This window comes from Athene noctua, chromosome 9 (genome assembly GCF_965140245.1).
Source record: "Athene noctua chromosome 9, bAthNoc1.hap1.1, whole genome shotgun sequence".
Taxonomy (NCBI): Eukaryota; Metazoa; Chordata; class Aves; order Strigiformes; family Strigidae; genus Athene; species Athene noctua.
This window is the reverse complement of record NC_134045.1, coordinates 17,602,209-17,623,072: the sequence shown is the minus strand read 5'-3', so window position 1 is coordinate 17,623,072 and position 20,864 is coordinate 17,602,209. Positions and strand designations below refer to the sequence as shown.

Sequence of the window (20,864 nt, the reverse complement as noted above, 5' to 3'; positions counted from 1 at the left end):
AGCCAGCTTTGTATCTGAGGTAACAGAAAGACTGGGAGATCAGTTTGGCTGCCTGTTTTCCACTACACAATGAATCTTTAATGTATACACAGTAAGTATTTACAGATCTTTTATAACCAAATTTCTTCATTTCTGAAAGAGACATCTGTCCTGACTGAGGACTCCATCCACCCATGAGATGAAGTTGTATTTTGTTATCATCCAGGAGAGAATTTTCTGGTGAGCTGAACAGGGGAAAAAATCATTAATACACTTTCCCCAGACCTACCAGAAATTTGGAGCAGATATCACAAAGAACTTTCAGTTTAGAATTATTCTCTTTTTCCCTGGAAAAAATATGAGGAACCAAAACAAAAGCCAAATGCATAAGTGCTGAATTATCTCCTCAGCTATATTGACGTACAGTGCTGCAGCATCAACACCAAGAACTGAACAGCACCAAGTGCACGCAAGAGTGCTCTCACAATACTGAGTGACGTGCAGGGGTTTTTTTAAGTGGCAAGTTTAGTTAAGATATCGCTGAAGTGGCTATTCATTCAAAGGTACTATCAGAAATATAAGATGTCATTTTATACTCAGTTTTCATGCAGGCGTTTGCACTCCAGATTGTTTAGTCATTGAGGTGGCTATTTACTCAAAGGCACTATCATGCATATAAAAAGTCATTTTATAATCAGTTTTCAGGTAAGCATTTGCACTCCAGACTGTTTAGTCATCAGTGGAAGCCACTTCTCAGATGCATAAAATCGACATAAGGACAATCAAAAGTATAATACCAGGTAGTCAGGCCCTAGGCCTATTTAAATCAGCTCAATAATCTGGAAATGAAAAAGCAGCAGAGTGTTCTCAGGAAAAGCCTATTTGAAAATGAATCATTGTACACACTGTTGAGGACTAGAGACAAGACAGCTTTAATGAGAAATAAGAGAAACACTGAGTAACCATCCGAAACAAGTCATATCTGAAAATGCTTGTTCCAAGTCAAATGCCGCACAATTTACTTAAACAGCTTTTTTAAGTGATGTTACTAAAGTTTGAAGACCTACCCTAGTTCCTGTTCTCACGGAACTCACGTGCCCTCAACTCTTCTCACATTGTAAACTCAGGGGAGCAAAGGAGGATCACAGCTTTGCAACATAGATGCCAAGCAGAAACCCAAGTCAAGGTAACAATTATACCTATGTGATTACTTTTCTGCCATGTTTCTCTGGGTTTGTTAGAAGCTGGTTGGAGCAATGTTGTCTAATTATGAGATGAAGAATAGGAGAACAAAATCTGAGACTGTTGTTACTCTTGACCCTGGTCCATTGTCAGGAGATGGCAAACACATTTAAGTCCTCTGTGCTTCAAAGGTACCTCTTGAAAGGGATATTGTTTTTTATCTAGATGCAGTATTTTCAGAGAGAAATGAGGCTTTATCAATTTATATTTGCATAGCCATTTAAGGTCCCCAAGAGGCAGTGTTAAGTATTTCTAGGACTCTTTTAATAATGTTTTGCCTGCTTACAAAAACTAGAGGCATTGCAAAGAAAAAGATAATTTATTCTCCCCCTCTGTCTGGTATGTTACCTTTCTATTTCTTAATGCTCATTGCATTCACACATTCACCTTTAGTCTTAAACATCATACAGATGAGAAATGAATGTTAAAAATTTTCTTTATGGCAGGGTTGTTCAGGGTCATTTGGTTACCTGACACTGGGTCAGATTCTGCTCTCTTTATATCTATCATGGCTTCATTGAGCATAGTAATTTTGGAGGTGTTTAGATGGTGTATCTAAGTATATTTTTTGCATCTGAAAAAAAATCTTAAGGTGTTGTCTACTCTGTATTGTAGGGTTTAATCCACTGCAAATTCTACAGAATTTTTTGCACAGAGCTACTTAGGAATACTGGGGAGGGTGCAGCAGACAGGACTGGGAAAGACAGACAGAAAATACTTATTAAACCAAAATAAAGCTATCCAAAGTCAACTTTTTGAAAAAATTTTTCTGCAGAATGTTTCCTTAGTTTGCTTTCTCTTTTAGCCCAGCCATCACATCCCCGTGGGCACGCACCCATCCCAGCCTGCCGCAGGGCCGGGGCCCACACCCACACCCACAGCAAGAGCAGGTTAACTGAGCAAACACCCTCCTTCAAGCTCCATATTTCTCCCAATTGATTGAATACAGTATTTCAGATATTTAGTATTCCCTACCTTTACATGGCTGGAGGCACGACAGCTGAGGTTTGATTAACAACCAGAAACAGCAAAATTTCCAGTACTGTGGAATGGAATAGGTTATGTCCTGATTTACTAGTAATTTTGCTAATATTTTCTGCTTTCATTTTCATTTACATTGTTCAGATTCCAACCAAGATACTGAAAGCAAAATGAATCATTGTTTCCAGCTTAATTATCAATAATAATTTATTTCCCAGCTTTTCTAGCAATCAGGTATGCAAATAATCTGAACAATACAGACAGAAACCTTTTAAAATTTTCTGGTGTGTGATAGACACTTTGAGCAAATTTCTCTCTTAGGATGTTCCTTATCACTATTTCTCACACCATTTCTGGTTTTCAGATGCTCAAAACCAATAGTTCTCAAAGATCATCAGAGGATTTTAGTCTGATCAACCAGAAAAATACATAATCTCAGCTACAACTGTCTTCTCATTACCCAAGTCTCCATACAGAAACCTGGTTTAACTTCTATTTAACATGCAAGCAGACAACAAATTTCTTTCCTAAGTAAACTAACCTTGCATAAGCATTAATATACATTTTAGAGTGAGAAGTAAACTAGGTAAGAGGCAAATACCAGAAAACAAACCCACAAATGTTCATATTTCATCAGATGTGTTTTCATTACATAGAAACTGTATTTATATTAGCTGCTCATCAACCTTAAAGTTAATTACTTACCAAAACAACCTGCAAAATGCAAATTTTTAATTAGTACGGTATTGTCTGTATCTCCACCTGACATTTTTTTAACAATTACTCCCCATCTGCAAGAAGAAACTACACCGTATGAGTCATGTGTCCCATAAATCAGTTTGAATACCAGAATTTCTCAGTTAACTGTCTATAGTACCCTGCAGACCAAGAGTTATTTGCTAAAATAATTCAACACATAAAATGAATAATGTTGTGGAAAAACCCATCATTTACTGAAAGAAAATTTAAGAGCAAAGCAAGAAACTTAGCTATTTGAATAAACCATTCCCCTGCTAACTTTAAGGAACATTTATGGTCCTGCTTAAAATGAAAAAAGGTTGAATTATTGGTCTAATCAGTTAAAGAAAGAGCAATAACTGGAGACTGTACATTAAGGTAGAGCAGTGATGGGACCTCATGGCAGCCTGACAAGGAGAGCCATGCATGGGACAGGTCAGTCACAGCCCATGCTGGGCTGTCCCCCTTCTCTGGAAGCATGTGGCCACGGGGGTCATTACTTGAAAGGGTGCATCTTATTTCCTTTTCTCAGTCCTGGCTGCCACAGCAGACTTGAGAAGAAATGAAAAGCCACTCCTGACATGTCATCTACCTGTCATCCCTCAGAAACTTTCTTGCTTCTGACTCCATGGGAATGCATTCCCCTGCTCAGGCAGGGAATATATCTCTTCTGTTACTACCTCTGGCATTTCAAATGAGATCTTCTGAAAAGCAAAACTATCATGACCAGAAAAAGAGAGAGCATTTAGTACAGCTTGTCAAGAGCTAACATCCATGGAACATGGCCTTCACACCAGGACAGTGCCCTTATCCAGTTACTGCTCGGCAGGGTCCTGCTTCTGAAGTGTTTGTATGTGCTGCCAAAGAAGGGTATTCTTAAACATCGTGATGAATTCAGCTATGGATTCAACAGCAGTGGACTCCCAGCTGAGGAATGAAATACCTGCATGGTGTCCTAGAGGAATTCTTCTCAGAGTCAGACTGCCCTGTGGAGCAGTGCACATCAAATATCCCTAGAAAAGACAGCATGCAAAGTTCTTGAGTGTGTGGTGTTACTTCTACCAAAATGAGACTTTTTGAAAAAAGTCCTGCCAAAGACAAAGCAGAAGTCATTTTTTGCAAGAGACTCTTCTATCTCAGTCTGTTTGACCTACAGTGCATATCAGAGGGCAGACCACACGTCATCAAATTGCTCACAAAGGAACCGTTAGCTTACCAAGGAGGCTGGACAAGTACTAACAAGGAATCCATTAATGAGGAGTTAAAGGAAGTGAAGCCACCTTAAAATCTAAGAACACAAAGATGGATCTGCTGAGCGGAGGGGGTAGCTTACATTTCAGCTGAAATGTGCATATATTTTAAAAGTTTGGTCTAGTGCTCTCTGTATTAAAGGCCAAGCTTTCAAACAAGGCTTGAACTGTGAAACATGCACAGGCCACCTACTTCAAAGGAGAGTTTGCGTTTGCTGCGTGGATCCTCAGGAATAATCAGGATATAATCACAGTCCCAGAGCTCCTATACAGATAACCGTACACTCATTAGGAATTTGAGCCTTCAATTTCCGACAAGCTGTGCCCGTGTATGAGGATACCAAAGGTCCCGGAGTTGCTGTTACTAGTAATCACTCTCAGCAACAGTGAGAGAAGCGCCCTGAGGAGTCTGACAGAGGGCAGGGCAGGCTCTGAACTGAGCATTAATAAACAGAGAGGCAAATCCTAGGAAAGTATTACTGGGAAGGCAGAAAATTTCTCTTTACAAAGTAGATTTATACTGTGACCAGTGTGCTTTAGTGAAGATTTGACGAAGTTAAAAATGCCTTCTGCGAGGATATTTGTAAGTGTATCACTTCCAGTGAAATGAATGGCAGTTGAAGTGGACAGGACTGTCCTCAGTATTCCCCACTAACCTCTGCCCTACAGCAGTACAGGAGCTCTCCACTGTACCAGAGCAACAAGAGAAAACTACTTTTTAATCACCACAGTCTGTTTTTTTCCAAAACTACAGCCTGTAACAGTTCACATTAACCAACTGGTTTCCTTTGATTATCATGTTTTGTAATTTTATGAGTAAAAGACAGACTTATGTGATCACAACTGAATCATATTGATGCCTTCCAGCTCCCAGTTGTAGAATGTTCATGTACACAAATAAAACAAAGCAAAACAACTAAATCTTAATAATTTTTATAAAAATATTCAGAGCCAAAGTGAGTGCACAGAATACAAAAAAACCCTAGCTAAATAAAAAAAATTTTATACGAATCCATAAAACTGTATAAAACACAGCTTAGCTATTAAAAAAAACTTCAAAGCCACCTTCTTTGGTCATTTCCTACACAGTCACAAAGAAGGAATGTTCCTCAGCTCATGTACAATAATGTAGAAGAGAGAAAAGCACAGGAAAGCAAAATTTCATGGTACATAAAATCTTTTTACTGACAATGATGCAGCACCACGGGATAACATTGATTGCCTAGTTACCAAAGAGTAATTTTGGAATCGTCTCAGCACCTTCCTGCCGAAAATATTAATGTAATCTCGCATCTAGAAACCTCTGTGATGTCAACTTCTCTATCACAATTAACGGTTTTATTTTTGATGTGCATGCTGACAGCTCCTAAAAGCTAATGGAAAGTCATTTATGTGTAATTTAAAGTCTGATTATTTGAGTATTAAAGTTCCCTGACAGTTCTTTATATTGGGAAGGGGAAATTTAGGAAGAATCAGCTTTGCTACATTAAAATAACTTCTCAATCTGATACAAAAGTCAGGCCTAAAGTTTACTAATATTAATATATGATGCAAAAGTATGGTTTCACCTGAGAATAATTTCACAAATCATCATTTTGTAGATGGTAAATCCTGAGAATAGGGGATAAAGGAATTTTATATGTGTCTTCAAACATTATAAAATACAAGGAACTGAATCAATAAATGAGCTCTCAGAGGAAGAGCGTTTTCTACATTGTACTTGGAATTGATTTAAAATTTCACATGGATCATTTTTTCCACCAAAACAACCAGATTTTATTCTAGATCAGTATTTTCCATATGAAGATACTGACCACAACATATTTTGTGTCAGGGCAAGTCAAAACACTGCATTTGGTTTCGTCAAGCTGGAACATTTCATTTCAAGTTGAGTTAACATAAACTTTGATCTGGCTCCACCTTGGTGTTGCTTCCATGGCTACTCTCCCCATGAGCTACGCTCTGCAGCTGGACTACACTTTCTATAACGCACAGTGGGTGGTCTTCACTACTGAACCTTCTCTTCAGATTAACTATGGTACCTCAAGTGGATGCTGGTTTTCATTCTAGCTTACACAACTTGTACATTTTTTATTTCATTAAAATTTTTTGATTGTTTCTTACAGCTGTCATCTAGTTAAAACTGTTTCACGGAATGAAGACGACTGGTATTTCAAATTTTGATGATAAGGCAGATGAAAAGATATAGAAAGTAATCAAACTTCTATGTGTACTCTCTCTAAATAATCTGATTCTGCTGTTATTTATACAGTTTTCATATTTTATATTACTTTCTAGGCTACAGAAGAAGATGAACCACCTTATTCTACTTTTCTCATTGTTCTTGGCTCTAGCATTTTCTGACAAAGAAAGTCAGAAAACAAACCAAAACTTTTCCTCAAACAATGTCAGCCATAAACGACTGAAGAGAGACTGGATATGGAACCAAATGCATATCAAAGAAGAGATTGATACACCATTACCACACCATGTTGGCAAGGTAAATAGCAGTCTGTTAGCAATGAATAATTAGAAATGCAGATAGCAAATCACTATCTTGAGAAGTATTACTTATTTGCAGTCTAGGCAGAATAGAAAAGAAAAGGAAATAGAAATGGGACTTAATCCCAACATACTAACATGTTAAAATCTTAAGAATGTGGACACAGAGTAAATCAAGAATATTGCCAAAGGGACTCTAATTCTTTTGAAGAATACAAATAAATTTTAGAGAGTGGCAAGTATAGATCATCCACCATGCAGAAACAACTGCATTGCATGCAGGTGCACAGTTAGGAAGGAAGTCTGGCAGCTGATGTATGTCAATATTTTTCTGGCAGCTCAAAATTCTTTCAAAAACCTAAGAGATCAACTAATAAAAACATATGGATTTAAAACCGTACAGTTTACATCTCTCAGCTTGGATACAAAAGTGCTATGTTTAGGAATCCTGTTACACAATCAAAGAAATTGTTGCACAAAGTGAAAAAAAAAAAAAAAAAAAAAAAAAGAAAAAAATAATAACAAGCATTGACCTGCTTGCAAACTCATTTTCTTCAGGGCTGCACTCATAAAATCCTATGATTAACTGCACAACACCCAGACAAAGTTCTCCCAATCTAGTCTTTCAAACTGAACTACTTTGACACTTTTCAGATAAATGCAGTTGTACGTTTTCCTCCCATGTACAGCAATCAGCATCTGTCAAGGCTGTCTCGGCAAAGTGAAACAGACCTTTCTGGATCAGTGCTGTTCACTGGCAGAAAGCACGAGAGAGAGAGAAAAGAGGCCATCGGGTAGTCTCTGCTAACACAGGGTATCTCTGTTTCATTTCAGACCAATTCAGTAGCAGATTGAGGAGAACGCTTCTATTCCTGGAGCTGTCCTAAATAAGAGTAATTCACTTTGTACTGTGCTCTGTGGTATTTCAACAGTGGAATGCTTCTGATTACTTTTGCAATGGCTGTGTTCAGTGCATTGCATTTGCAGGATTGAACACTTGATAAACCCTTTTAAAAAGGCCACAGCAACAGCATGGCAGAACTGAGTGACAGCTGCAGGAATATGCTGATACATTTTGATTTTATCTTATATGACCTTGGATGCTTTCCTTTGTATGTTCATCCTCAGTTTTAAAAAGGCAATCTTGGAAGTCTATACCTTTCACAATGAAAAAGAAAACAAAAACTGAAAAAGAAGGCACAGACTATACTATCTTTGAGACAAGGGTGAGGTTATTTCTCATGTTACATCTCTGGACTTGTAAACCGTTCTTCAGCAGCCCCAGCCGCCAGAAGCATGACTATGTGGAATGAGGGAAGAAAATTTTAATGACACATTTCAAAATAGAAAACAGAAATGAAAACATGTTCAACAATAAATGACAACTACAGGATAAATCAAATCCTGAATACCAAACAGCCGCAATGTGTGATAACATCAGTAACAAAAGACTACAAATTCTTGGTCAAACCCAGCAATTATTGATAAATAGCTTGCTGAAATAAGAATGCTGATAAAATGCACAGAAAATTGTGGTTTAAACCGTCTGTCAGTTTCCTTAGATGGGAGAAGCTATAGAAAGGGAAGAATTATCAGATTATCTGCAGATTAAATAATGTGCAAAACCATTTGGGATTGGATTAAATTACATTTTGAAAAGGATTAATGTTCATTCCTTTTACCCCATCCCTTTTTCATTGCATATAATCCTAAATTATAAAATCTATAGGGTGGAAATTTAATCCTGCTGTCATAGCGTGAGCCTAAAGACTGACTATAACAAAATTGCATGTGACTAAACACAAGAAAGCTGTCAAGCAATGGCAGGAATTCTGCAAAATGCTAAGTAATAGAGACTAATGCTGAATAATATCAATAGCTGCAAATATAGATTTGATTCTGTAATTCTGTGAAATCTAAGCAAAATCTCTGCTAAATTCAGAAGGTTACTTGCAAACAAGAGCAGCTCAAACTGAACATGGTGGCACGTGTTATTTCAGACATAATAAGGTTAAGGATTTGTATGTGTTAACTGCATGAACAATTTATATCTTTAGGAAATATGAGATATGATCGGAAAAAAAAAATGCTTCTTGATATATAAGTAAGCAAGTTTCAGTCTGAATGCAAGTTTCATCCTATAATCCTGCATGGCTATGGCTGTTGTGGTGGTGTTTGTTCAGCAATGCACCAGCTGACTTGATGGCTATTCTATTTTCACACTGAGTCTGAAGAAGTCCGGATTGCGTGTACCTCGTGGTAGAAACCGTGTTGTTTCCGGATGCCAAAGCCCACTTTTATCTGTTTGAATTATACTTTCCTTCTAGATCACATCAAGTGTAAGGAACAACAACGCTAAGTATATTATTGAAGGTGAATATGCCAACACCATTTTTAAAGTGGAAGAAACCAGCGGTGATGTATATGCATTTGAGAGGCTAGACAGAGAAAAGAAAGCAGAGTATGAGCTGACAGCGCTCATTATTGACAGAAGAAACAACCAGTCACTGGAACCCCCATCTAAATTCATTATCAAGGTTTATGATATTAATGACAATGTCCCCGTGTTTGTAGAAAAAGTATTCAATGGATCTGTCCCAGAAATGTCACCAGTAGGTATGTTCTTCCATCACTCATTTCCCTTCTTGTCTCTGGTTAAAAAGCAGATTTTATACTAAATATGCCGTTTGAAAATCCTTTTCTAGGAACCTCGGTCACCAAAGTGACAGCTGTAGATGCTGATGACCCAACAGTTACAGGTCATGCCACAGTCACCTACCAAGTCATTAAAGGAGATGAATACTTCACAGTTGATGACTCTGGTAGGTCAGATACACAAACATCCTTACACTTTGTATTTACTTTATACTTCAAAAGAAAATGTAGTTTTAAGCCTTTTTCATTCTGGACAAGGGGGAGAATAATTCAAAAATATAGTTTTAAACATAATTTAGAAATATTTTTCATTCACACTTACACAATGCCACTGTCTGCATCTGTAAATGAATTAATAAAGTCAGGATATCAGGTGCTGTGAACTAAATGAGAAGATAAAAGGTCATTTTTTTTTCCACTGATGAACAGACTGACTAGGAGCTAATACAAATTCATGTTTTCAGTTTAGCATACATTCCTTTGACCAAACAGGAAAAGGGAATATATAAAAATTGTACCAGTATTCAATAATCAATACCTTAACCCTTCACTTTCCTAAACTTTCTTCTTTAAATTTCACCCAGTTTTAAAAACAATGTTAATATCACTTGTAACCATACTAGTCCTCTGGACCAAATAACTCAGATAAAATGGTATTCAGACATACTCTCTAGATGCTGGAGTGACCAAGTTTAGACATCATTAGACTGCTCCTAAGCAGCAAAGATCAGTTTAAAGGCATGCATTGTAAAAAATCTCCCAAATACTCCATCATGTAATTTTTAGCATTGCTCGCCTTAGAAAAATACCACTGTAAAAATGCTACTTAAAGCTGGCTGTGTGGCATAAGACAAAAATTTGCTGTCAAAAGAAGAGATGTTGGACATGCTGCAAAATCTAATCATATTCAATGTTTTTTTTTCAAAGGTGTGATTTCTACAACAAGGGCTGATTTAGACAGAGAGAATCAATCAACATATGAAATTATTGTTAAAGCAAAAGATGCTCCAGGGTCTTCTGGGGATTCAAGCACAGCTACAGTCATTATCACTTTAACTGACATCAATGACAACTTCCCAGTATTCAAACACAGTAAGTATAGTGCATGCACTGTATCATTTAGAAGCCAAAGGCTGACACAACTATAACAAATTTATGTCAGAGTTCATCACAATTCAATTCTCCTCAAAAGTGGACAAAAGAATCTTACGTATTCAGAAGGTCTTCTGTATTTCAGCCCTATCTACGTTTCCTGGGTGACACACACCTAGAGGAAAAAATAAAAATCAGTATTAATTTCATCACTTTGTCCAAGATTTTGACAATTTTGATAATTAATTATAGTTTTATAAAAAAATACATCAAAGCGGTATCTGTAAAGATATATAATGCTGAATTCTCAATGACATATTTTTCTGTACATCTATAAACTAAGAACAATCTTTAACTAAGTTCTAAATTCCACGTATAGGCTCTTTATGTCTTTTTTGGGTTTTTTTTCTTTAACAGCATCATTTCACTTCAAAGTTCCTGAAAACATTTCAGTAGGAGGAGAAGTTGGCAGAGTCAAAGTAGAAGATGTTGATGAACCACAACACAGAAATACGAAATACAGTTTTGTCAAAGGAGATTACAGGGACACCTTTGAAATTGTAGCAAATCCATTCACAAATGAAGGAATCATTAGGCCAAAGAAGGTACTTTTCCCAGTAACAAAGATTATTTTTTTGTTTTTCCATGTGTAACAAGAGTGTTTGATTCAGTTTGGGACTAGCAACATGAAAAAATAGAAATGCGTGCAAGTTAACATGAAATACGTTCATCCTGAAAACCCTGTTCTGTAATCCCTGGTTTACAGAAGAGCTGGCAATTTTTCTAGTCCATTTCAACTGCCATTCCTGAGAAAATCTAGAATTAGTGCAGAGTGCAGTGGGGACTATGTCAGATATTCAGGTTACACACTTCGGCCTCCTCTCAAACTTCAGATACTTGGATGCTTCAAAGAGTCAGTGATTTTAAGAGATGAACCAACTGACCAAGTCAAAGAATCTTTCCCTTCTGCCACCCAGGTGAAACCAAAGTAGAAAATGTGAACAAGTCCACCTGACCACTCTTCTAAAAGTGTCCTTTACAATGTGGTACTTGCTCCAATCTGAGCCACACCTCCCTTACTTTCCTCAGGCTGATTTTCAAAGTTTCTCCACTAACTCCTTATAAGTCTTTCAGAGGGCCCAGACTCTCCAAAGCCTTTATTATGGCTTACTCTTTGTTTTTTAATTCTCAGACCTACTTGATTTGTACCAAGGGACATTCTTGTGTTACACAGACACTGCCAAGCCAAGAGTTCATCGATTTCATTGACTTACAGTTAAAAAAAAAAAAAAAAGGCAGGAGGACTATAAATCACCTCCTGTAATCCTCAGATTGACAGGAATGTGTTTTCCACTTCCAAATTTCTCTCTGTAACTATTAAGACTAGAAATGTCGTAAAGAAGAAGAGAAAACTTTAAGAAAAAAAAATACCAATTATTCCAACACCAGCAGTAAAGTCTTCAGCTGTGGTCACACTAGGTGTAAGCAGCTTTCCTTCGCCAAACATAGCCCTTCCCCTGGTCTTTCTAGGACCCGAGGAATGCATTGCTTGCAACTGCTGCCCAGAGGAGGAGCAATAAGAGACCCCATACATACATGCACTGGGTGATCTGGAAGCAGCTCATCCTTTAACATACAGTGGGCAAAGTTCACCCCACTGTTTTGTAACATGCTTTTGGCCATGCACATATCAAAATTTTAAATACACAGCCAAGTGAGATAAAATTTCAACTGCTAGATAAGCACTATCACTTCCATTTGCAATGTCTACTCAAAGAGAAAAACAAGAGTCGCCACAATTAACAACTGAGTATTTCACAGTGCTTTTATAATCTCAGGTGATAGTGCAAAGGGATCCAAACTTCAAAATGAGTGATAGCTTGGGCATTTTCGTACCCTAGCTCCTGGCCTTCCTTCCATTGTGTGATTCCTTTTATAATCTCAGTCAATGGGAAAAACAAGGAAGCGGATATCATTCATCAATAAAAGCCCCAGCTATCAGTCAGTGGAGCTATGAAGTCTGCCTTGAATGACTTCAGAACAGAAAGCCTAGCCAAGAAGAGAAAAATCTGATCCCCAACCTTTGAGAAAAGGGAATTAAACAAGTTATGGTAGCTACAGAATTATAAAAAGAAAATTATTTAAATTAAGAAATACTTTTTGAACTTAGAATACTAGATTAATCTGTTCAAAACTAGAGGTTGGTCAAGCCACTCAATGAAAGAGAAGTTCAGTTTGGAAACGGTCTCCTGAGTGTCTAGGTAAGATGCAGTTTGGTAATATTTCCAAACATGAATTAGAGCATGGTGCTTAAATTTGCAGAGATAGCCAATGCAAAGTTTACTTAGACATCTCCAAAGAAAGAACATCTATGTTTGTCTTTTTTCTAGGCCCTGGACTTCGAAAAAGTAGCAGAATATAGGTTTGACATTGAAGCAACGGATCCCACGGTTGATCTTCGCTATTTTAAATCCAGTGGCTCTAGGAGCATTTCAACAGTCACCATTGAAGTCACTGATGTTGATGAGCCTCCTGTCTTCACTAAACTACCATATGAATTTAAAGTGAGGGAAAATGATCCAGAAATGAGAACACTTGGTTCAGTTTGGGCATATGACCCTGATGCAGCTAAACGGAAAATCAGGTAACACAACACCAGTTGTAGTCATTCTGTTTTAAAGTGGAGAATTAATGATTCCAAGAATTTGACAAAGAACTGAAACCGTGGCCCTACTTTTCAGAATCTGCATGCCAAATAAAATATCCATTTTTATTTTTTCAACACTGCAGCCATGGATATATATGATAACCATCAAATGTGAACATAAATTACATTTACCCACATAATTACCACATAAACTTACTGATAAAACAGTTGCACATTTACAGGAAAATGCATAATCCTGGATATCTTTACATGGTTATAATTTTTGTTACATTATTTTATTGTAATAACTTTCTCAAGCATGTGCTTTGAAAAGAAAATTGACTTCTGAAACAGCAAAATAAAATAACTTGGAAACTTTTCCAATGGATATATTTTGCTGTCACAGCTTGCCTAATTTTAGGGAAATATTCTGAGACCACCTGGTCAAGTTATTAATGTAATTTGTCACACAAGAACTCTCTGACCTTTCACTATGAAGAACTGAAGTGAAACACAGTATTATCACCCTTGCATTGACATATCTCTTTTTTAAACAAAAAACAGATTTATTCAACGAAGAGCTAGTCCTAATGGAGACTATATTAGGGTCTCCGATACTGGCATTATTCAACTTCCCAAGCCCCTGGACAGAGAATTCAGTTCCTCATACAACATCACTGTAGCAGCTCAGGAAATCCTTGAAGATGGTAAGTGCTATCCTCTTCCTATTTGAAAGAAATCAGTGTACAACTTTACAGCAGGGCTGTAGCTAATCAAAAAAGGAAAGCTGCAACCTGACAGCCTGTTTCCACTGAAAGGGATGCTTGCAGGATTTGCACAGCAATCTTCCAAATCAAATGAGTACCTACAAATAGGTCAAATACAGTTTTAAGATTTGACCCCTAGTTATTATGAAAATGCATTCAGTTTGTTACAAGGAATAAAAAGGGCATGAGGAGAGGAAGCAGCTTGTGAAACAGGGCATAAGACTGTGGTCAGAGCAGAAACATCCCAGACAACTTCACCCACTTGCACAGTTACAAAATCCCCCTCCCATGCTGCCACCCAGTGTAGCTTTGCTCGAGGCCAGGAAGCAGGGCAGGCTCAGGTCAGGTCAGTTTTGGGCAGGCCAACCTTTTCTGGAGGGTGAAAGATATTTAATAATATAGAGATGGCCTGTTCTGCTCCTCTTGCCTCAGTGCCAGAGAACGATGCTGGATCGCATAGCCACACTGTGTGAAGAATCAGAAAGCCATAAGCAATTATCATTTTCTTCCTCATAGATCCTTGATGAATTAGCCAATAGAAGAGTTTATTATTGAGGAAAATATCTGAATCTGTCAAGGGAAAAGTTTAAATTAATGACTGAGGTAGAAACTCCCCATATTCATCATGCAGGAGCACAGAGGTGGACACAGTGTAGAAGGGGGGAGGCTAGACAGCATGGTGATTCCAGATATCTCAGAGACCTGTACTGTTGTTATTTCAGGCCGTCTTTCGGACAGAGAATCACATGCCCAAGTTCACGTAATAGTTACTGATGAAAATGATAATGCTCCAGAACTTGTTTACCCTGAGGAACCCAGAGTGTGTGAAAATGCTGCACCAGGAAAGGTGAGACAGGAGGCAGAGTTTTTCCCTTAAACTTGAATTATCTACTTGCAAGCTCAAGCAAAAGATGCCTTTTAATAAAAGTCTCAGTTTTCATACCCAGGCACCTGATCATTTCACTGATTTCCAAAACATCAGTGGTCAGAAATCTCTCTTCGGGACTTTACAAGTTGGAATAATGACTTTTACCTGCTTACGCGCACGGGCTGCACAGTTCCTCTCCCTGTATGTATGTGCATTAGCCATTGACCTATGAAGTACAGTCAGGCCTTGCAGAGCAAAGATTAGCAATTCAGTTTTATCACACAAATGTTCGTACATGATACTGAGAATGAATCAATTTCAAAATACTATGAGAAACATTGCTGCATGTAATGTTAATGTAGTACTCACCAGAGTGCCAGTATCTGCATGCAGAAACAGTGTTAGTATTTGTGCTTTTAGATATTTGGCCTCAGACACAAGTATTTAGCCCGTACATGTAATGTTTGTTTAATTATGAGACTGTCCTGGTTCAGCCAGGATAAGGTTAAGTTTCCCCAGCAGAGAGGGGGAAGGGATCTCCAGGCGGGTTATTCATACCATGCTGACGCCAGGTTCGGGCGCGGAAGCCCGGGAACTTTTTCCTTTGTGGCTTTGGTGACAGGGAGCACGCGAGCGAGCTGTCTGTATCCATTGCGGTATTTCTCTGTATATCTTTTTTCTTTTTTACTGTTATTGCTGTTTACTGTTGTTATCATTGCTACTGTTGTTGTTCAGACTGTTTATCACAGTGTTGCATTAAATTTCTTCTTATTTTAACCCGGGGTTTGTGCCTCACTTCCAGCCTGACCAGCTCTGGGTGGGGGAGGGGCAACAGCAACGTGGTCTCAGGTCCCCGTAGGGCTTAAACCACCACAGAGACTCTGTCACAGACTAGACTCTCTGATGTTAGAACACACAAGGTAGTATCTCACCTTTAATTTAATTTTTAAGACACCTTTGGGACACAACCATACACATCTTTTATATTTTATATATCTAATCTACCCCAGGTTGAGGTTTGTCAAAAACAAGCATGTCATTCAGGAGTGTCAGTCTCAATGACATTCAGTGAATGAGAGTCATACTTCTAAGAAAGTTGAACACTTTACAAGACAGCCATCTTGGGTATTTAAATGAGCCATAAATCTTTGAGCATAAGACTGTTTTTATGCTTTAACTACACAAGATTTCCTCTTTAGTTTTCCACCTGTGAATGAAGGGGCACGAGTGTTCTTTTTTAAGACCTACAACAAAATTGCTTGCCAAGAAAGGACTTGAAGAGGAACATCACAAGATATCTTTGCCCTGCCCTTTACTGAAGGGTTATACAGGATACACAGCCCAGATTTCACTGTAACTGTTTATCACTGGAGGCAATGTATATTTAAAATTATTACCTCTTCCATCTTTGTAGGTAATCGTCAGGATTTCAGCTACTGACAAGGATGAAATATCACCCGGTGGTTTCTTCAAATACTCCCTGGACACAGAAGATAGCAACTTCTCCTTGGTTGAGAACTACGGTAACGTATCCCTGCAATGCATTTTCTCCGCTAGCCCAAGTGAGACATTAGGACACAGGGGAGAAAAGCTGTAGCAATGACCTATGTCTGATCTAGCTGAGCTAAGTAACAATTTATTTTTAAAGGCTTAACTGACTGAAAAAAAATGTTTGTTGCCACCCAAGTTTCACTGGGTTCCTTAAAGGCTGGCTCTGTGTAAGGAGAAGATGTACCAACTGACTGATAATCTATAAGGAAAATCTGCTAGAGATTATCACTTAATTAGATGTTGTTACTTCTTCTAGATAACACAGCTAATATCACTGTCAAATACGGACAGTTTAATCGTGAACTTGCCAAAATCCACTACCTGCCTGTCATCATCTCAGACAACGGTGATCCTGAGCTCAGCAGCACAAATACACTTGTCATCAGTGTCTGCAAGTGTAATGAAAAAGGCAACTTCACTTTCTGTGAGGAAAGAGCTAAACAAGTTGGAGTTAGTATACAAGCACTGGTGGCAATTTTTATCTGTATCTTCACAATCATTGGTAAGTATTGGACTTTTGTAACGTACTCTGACTTGAAATGTGGGGATTATTTTGTTTTTTCTTAACTGAGATCTACAAAAGCTTTGTGGCTATAAAATGGTCACAAAGGCAGAAATATTTTTAACTAGTTGATTCATCTCACTTGCTCTTTCTATTTGGCCTGTCAGCTACAAAGCTGTTCATTCTATTGGAAAAGCTGAGTCACTGGAAAGGTTATTGCATATATGCATAATATACTTGATTTACTGTTACTAGGCTTGCATGGAGCTATAAAACAGGAAATTTGTGCTGGGGCAATAACAATAGGATTCCTGTTTCCAAAGGCTGAACTAGTCTGGAAACCCTTTAAACAGTACAGTGAACATATATACATAAATAAATCTGTAATAAATCAGCAGATCAGTACCTATTTGCTGTATTTGGAATCTACCAGAGAAGGGGCACATTTTTCCTTGCTTGAGAGAGGCCTCCTTTGCAATTACCACATAAGTAACATTTGATGCCTGGCATTAAAAAATTTAACAGTTCAAGGCAGTAGTTGATTCAGCAAACTTGTGACACTATGCATTTGTGATTCCAGCTCAAGAGTCAGTTCTACAATTCCTCTACAGACTGAACTGCTTTGAGAGCATACAAATCCTACAGTTAAACAGTACTTTAAAACTGTTTTTTTTAATAAATATGCATTTTTAAAAAATCACCGTGGGAAAAAAAAAAAAACACTTCAGACTGTGTTACGTATCTTAAATGCAATTTGTTTTACTTCCTTACTTCTCTATTTACACATGCTCATCTAAGTTTTCTTTGCAGTAATCACATTGCTAATTCTTCTAAGAAAGAGACACAAGAAGGATTTGAGCGGTCTTGGGAGAAATGTGGCAGAGATTCATGAGCAGCTTGTCACTTACGATGAAGAAGGTGGTGGTGAAATGGATACCACCAGCTATGATGTATCTGTACTCAACTCTGTCCGCAAGAATGGTGTAAAGCTGGAAGCAGTTCCCTCTCCATATGCACAAGTCCAAAAGCCTCCTGGAAATGTAACTTCAGGTGCTGGAGAAATGGAAATGATGATTGAGGTTAAGAAGGATGAAGCTGACAATGACAGGGATTTGCTGCCATATGACACACTTCACATCTATGGCTACGAAGGTGCCGAGTCCATTGCAGAATCTCTCAGTTCGTTGGAATCAGGCTCCTCAGACTCAGATATTGATTATGACTTTCTAAATGACTGGGGACCCAGGTTTAAAATGTTAGCTGAGTTGTATGGATCAGAACCAAATGAAGATTTTGTGTATTAAAATCCAATTAATCATGAATTTTCTCCCTCCCACTACAGATAGACATCAAGAGCCTGTCAATGGCCAAAGAAGGACTCACAGATCTCCACCCAAGCCATACTAGGGTTTCAAACAGACATGAAAGAAAACCTGACAGCAGTAGGGTTAAAAAGAAACACACAGATCACCTATATTGACTTCCTCCAGCACTGCTATCCTTGCTAACATTCAATTCTTTCCCCAAAATTGCTGCTCAAGGACCTGCTCGAGTCTTCTAGGACATAACTCTCTGCCTACCCAGATAGTCACTTCTCCTTAAAAAGTGGTTCCCAGTTTCTCCTTCATTCTTCTCCTCTATTGTTTTCCTCAACATGCATTGAAGGTCATCACCATCCACTGGAACAGAGAGGTTCAGTGGCATTAGGAAGGAATGTTTTGAATAACCTCCTCTACCTCCAGCCGGCTGGTTTGCCTGGCCTTCTTGTAACATCTTTATTGATATTCCACACTTATGCTTACCCAGCAGAGGAGAGAAGGAACATATGGTCTATCACTTAATATTAGAAATTATTCCATCACTTTCAGAAAGAGGCATGATGTTTCCTCCTTTGCAACCTATTAATTATTCTTGCTTTAGTCTTCTACTACATATATGAAAGTTACTAAAGATAAAATTAGACAGATTTTTAGATGCCCAATCTGGTTTCATCTGTCATTTTTAACAGCCTGATGATGATTTCAGGCACCTTTCTGGCGTGCTAGAATTTGCTCTAGCTAGCAGCAAAATTGTTTTTTCTTTCTGTAAATAGGATCTCAGTGTTACTCAATGGAACATATCCTGCAGGGCAGGAAATGTGGAGATCAGGGGAATGTTAAGACTCCAATACTGTAAATCTCTCTAGATGGCAACATAGGCCTCTCTAGATTTCTAAAGAGGTTGAATAGGGTTTTTATTCAATGTTATTAAAGCAATTGTATTTTTTCAGGGACAAACAAACAAAGGGCCTCATTACTGTGAAACTGTTTTCATTTTTTTCTAAGCAGGTACTGTAAAACAGGTATTTTCCACCTAGGAAAATATTGTAGACTTCCAAACCAGAATGCTACATACCCACAAATACCATCTGCATAAAAGAACCACAAATTTAAGTAAGGTTTTGGAGCTGCAACTACTATGTCCCTGGTAAGCGTGCGTTTAGTTTCTTGTCTGATGAAGAGCCACAGAATGAACAGAATGAAACTTCCCATGCAGGAAGTTACCCAGCCAAATACATTTTGTAAAAAGCGGGTCTCTTAGGACAATGGTCTGTCTCTGGCTTCTGGCAATGCAGATTCCCATTGCCTTCAACAGGAACAGAGTCCTACCACACATATACTCTATTCTGCAGAATCTGTGCTGGAGCTGTATGTATTAGTTTAGTTGATTTGACTATTTAAATTTGGTAGCTAACCGAATAACACTAAATCTTTTTCTTTTTTTTCCTAAACCAGAATAGTGGAACCTCACAAATTTGCTTTTCACTTATTCATGTCATCTCTAATTTACACTCCCTTCCCCCAAAATGCTTTCTTGGCAGGAAATAGCAATGCATTCTAATATGGTCTCACATTAGTCCTCACTACTGTAAAAAGTTGTCCAACACAATACTTAGCTGGACACTAATGCCTACTGTCATCAATAATGCAATCACTTAAATTTTTAAATACGAACTAAAGGGAAACTAAGTAGAATTCTGTCCATCAGTCAAATCAGCTTTGGATGACATCCTTTATAAAAATGTACATGTTGGGATGACAGCCTTGGTTTTATTTTTAATGTGTTCATTCTCTTCTGTTTTGCTTAATCCAGTCAACAGTGTATGCTATTGAGGTTCCACATGTTAGTATATTATAAAGAATGCTAACTAATAATACTTACAGTTTAAGGTTTTCATCAATAACTAAGGTATTGGCTATCAACAGGTAAAGCTAGTTATGAAATTATTTAGTGCAGTAAGTACAGTACTTTGGCAAGCCTCGTCCAGATATTATTACCTGTAATCGCTATTTTTAAGCCTGTTTTATAAAGCTATTTTAAGTAACACTGTATCAAGTTCCACTGTATAGAGATGTTTGCACTAGATAGTTTCTTTTTATATTACTGTATAATTTTTTTTTTTTACTACATAAAAGCCAATCTCAAGTTTGGATTTTCTGTGCATTAATTAGTTTCACACAGAAGACAATATCAGGCTTCGTGCCACAGTGAACTCAACCATAAAAACACTGGTATCTATGCTCTAGGCTAACTTGGACTAGACATAAACTCACCAGAGGACTTTCTGTAAAAGAAGTTTTCTCCCACTCTTTAGAAAGCTGTCAGTAAAGCTCCTCGGGTAAGGAAGAAAAAAATCCCAACAGAGCATGCAGTCTGGTTTCAGCAGCAGGTAAGTCCTCTGACTTTGGAGAACTCATGTCTGTCAGTGGTACAGGATGCATTCAGTTCCGAGCAGATGTTTGGTATTTTAGCAGCCAGGCATCAGGGTGATTTTGAACCACCACGATTACTGCGATCCTGCCCTTTTTTCCTGCTGGAAAAGTACTCCTCTCAAATGGTGAGGGACACTCTGCAGAACAGAAGTACTAACACCCCGGGTCAGCACATGCCACGCACCTGTGGGGCAACTACACCTGTGCCCACTACCTGAGTGGTCTGTCTGCGTTACCTCAGTGGGGAAAAGGCTGACACCCCCAGCACCACCCCCAGCCTGCTATCTTCTTCTCCTCTGATCTGCTGCTACCAACACAGGCAAGCAGGATTACTCTGT

The 20,864-nt window shown here is 38.1% G+C and overlaps 1 protein-coding gene across 2 annotated transcripts in view; it reads left to right on the top strand.

Annotated features, from left to right (window-relative positions):
• The window catches only part of CDH5 (cadherin 5), a 31,049-nt gene extending 10,803 nt beyond the window's left edge, over positions 1-20,246 (top strand). The window contains exons 1-12 of one of the 2 annotated variants that reach the window (XM_074913554.1): positions 6,363-6,402; positions 6,489-6,690; positions 9,020-9,308; positions 9,398-9,514; positions 10,275-10,439; positions 10,857-11,044; positions 12,830-13,083; positions 13,651-13,793; positions 14,576-14,700; positions 16,136-16,244; positions 16,529-16,774; positions 17,585-20,246. In XM_074913554.1, coding sequence (XP_074769655.1) covers positions 6,374-6,402; positions 6,489-6,690; positions 9,020-9,308; positions 9,398-9,514; positions 10,275-10,439; positions 10,857-11,044; positions 12,830-13,083; positions 13,651-13,793; positions 14,576-14,700; positions 16,136-16,244; positions 16,529-16,774; positions 17,585-18,078 — 2,361 coding nt within the window. In that variant the 5' untranslated portion in view covers positions 6,363-6,373 and the 3' untranslated portion in view covers positions 18,079-20,246. Of the gene's footprint in view, positions 1-6,362; positions 6,403-6,488; positions 6,691-9,019; positions 9,309-9,397; positions 9,515-10,274; positions 10,440-10,856; positions 11,045-12,829; positions 13,084-13,650; positions 13,794-14,575; positions 14,701-16,135; positions 16,245-16,528; positions 16,775-17,584 lie in introns of those variants that run through there. The other variant, XM_074913555.1, reaches the window with a different exon arrangement.
• The last annotated feature ends 618 nt before the right edge of the window (positions 20,247-20,864 follow it).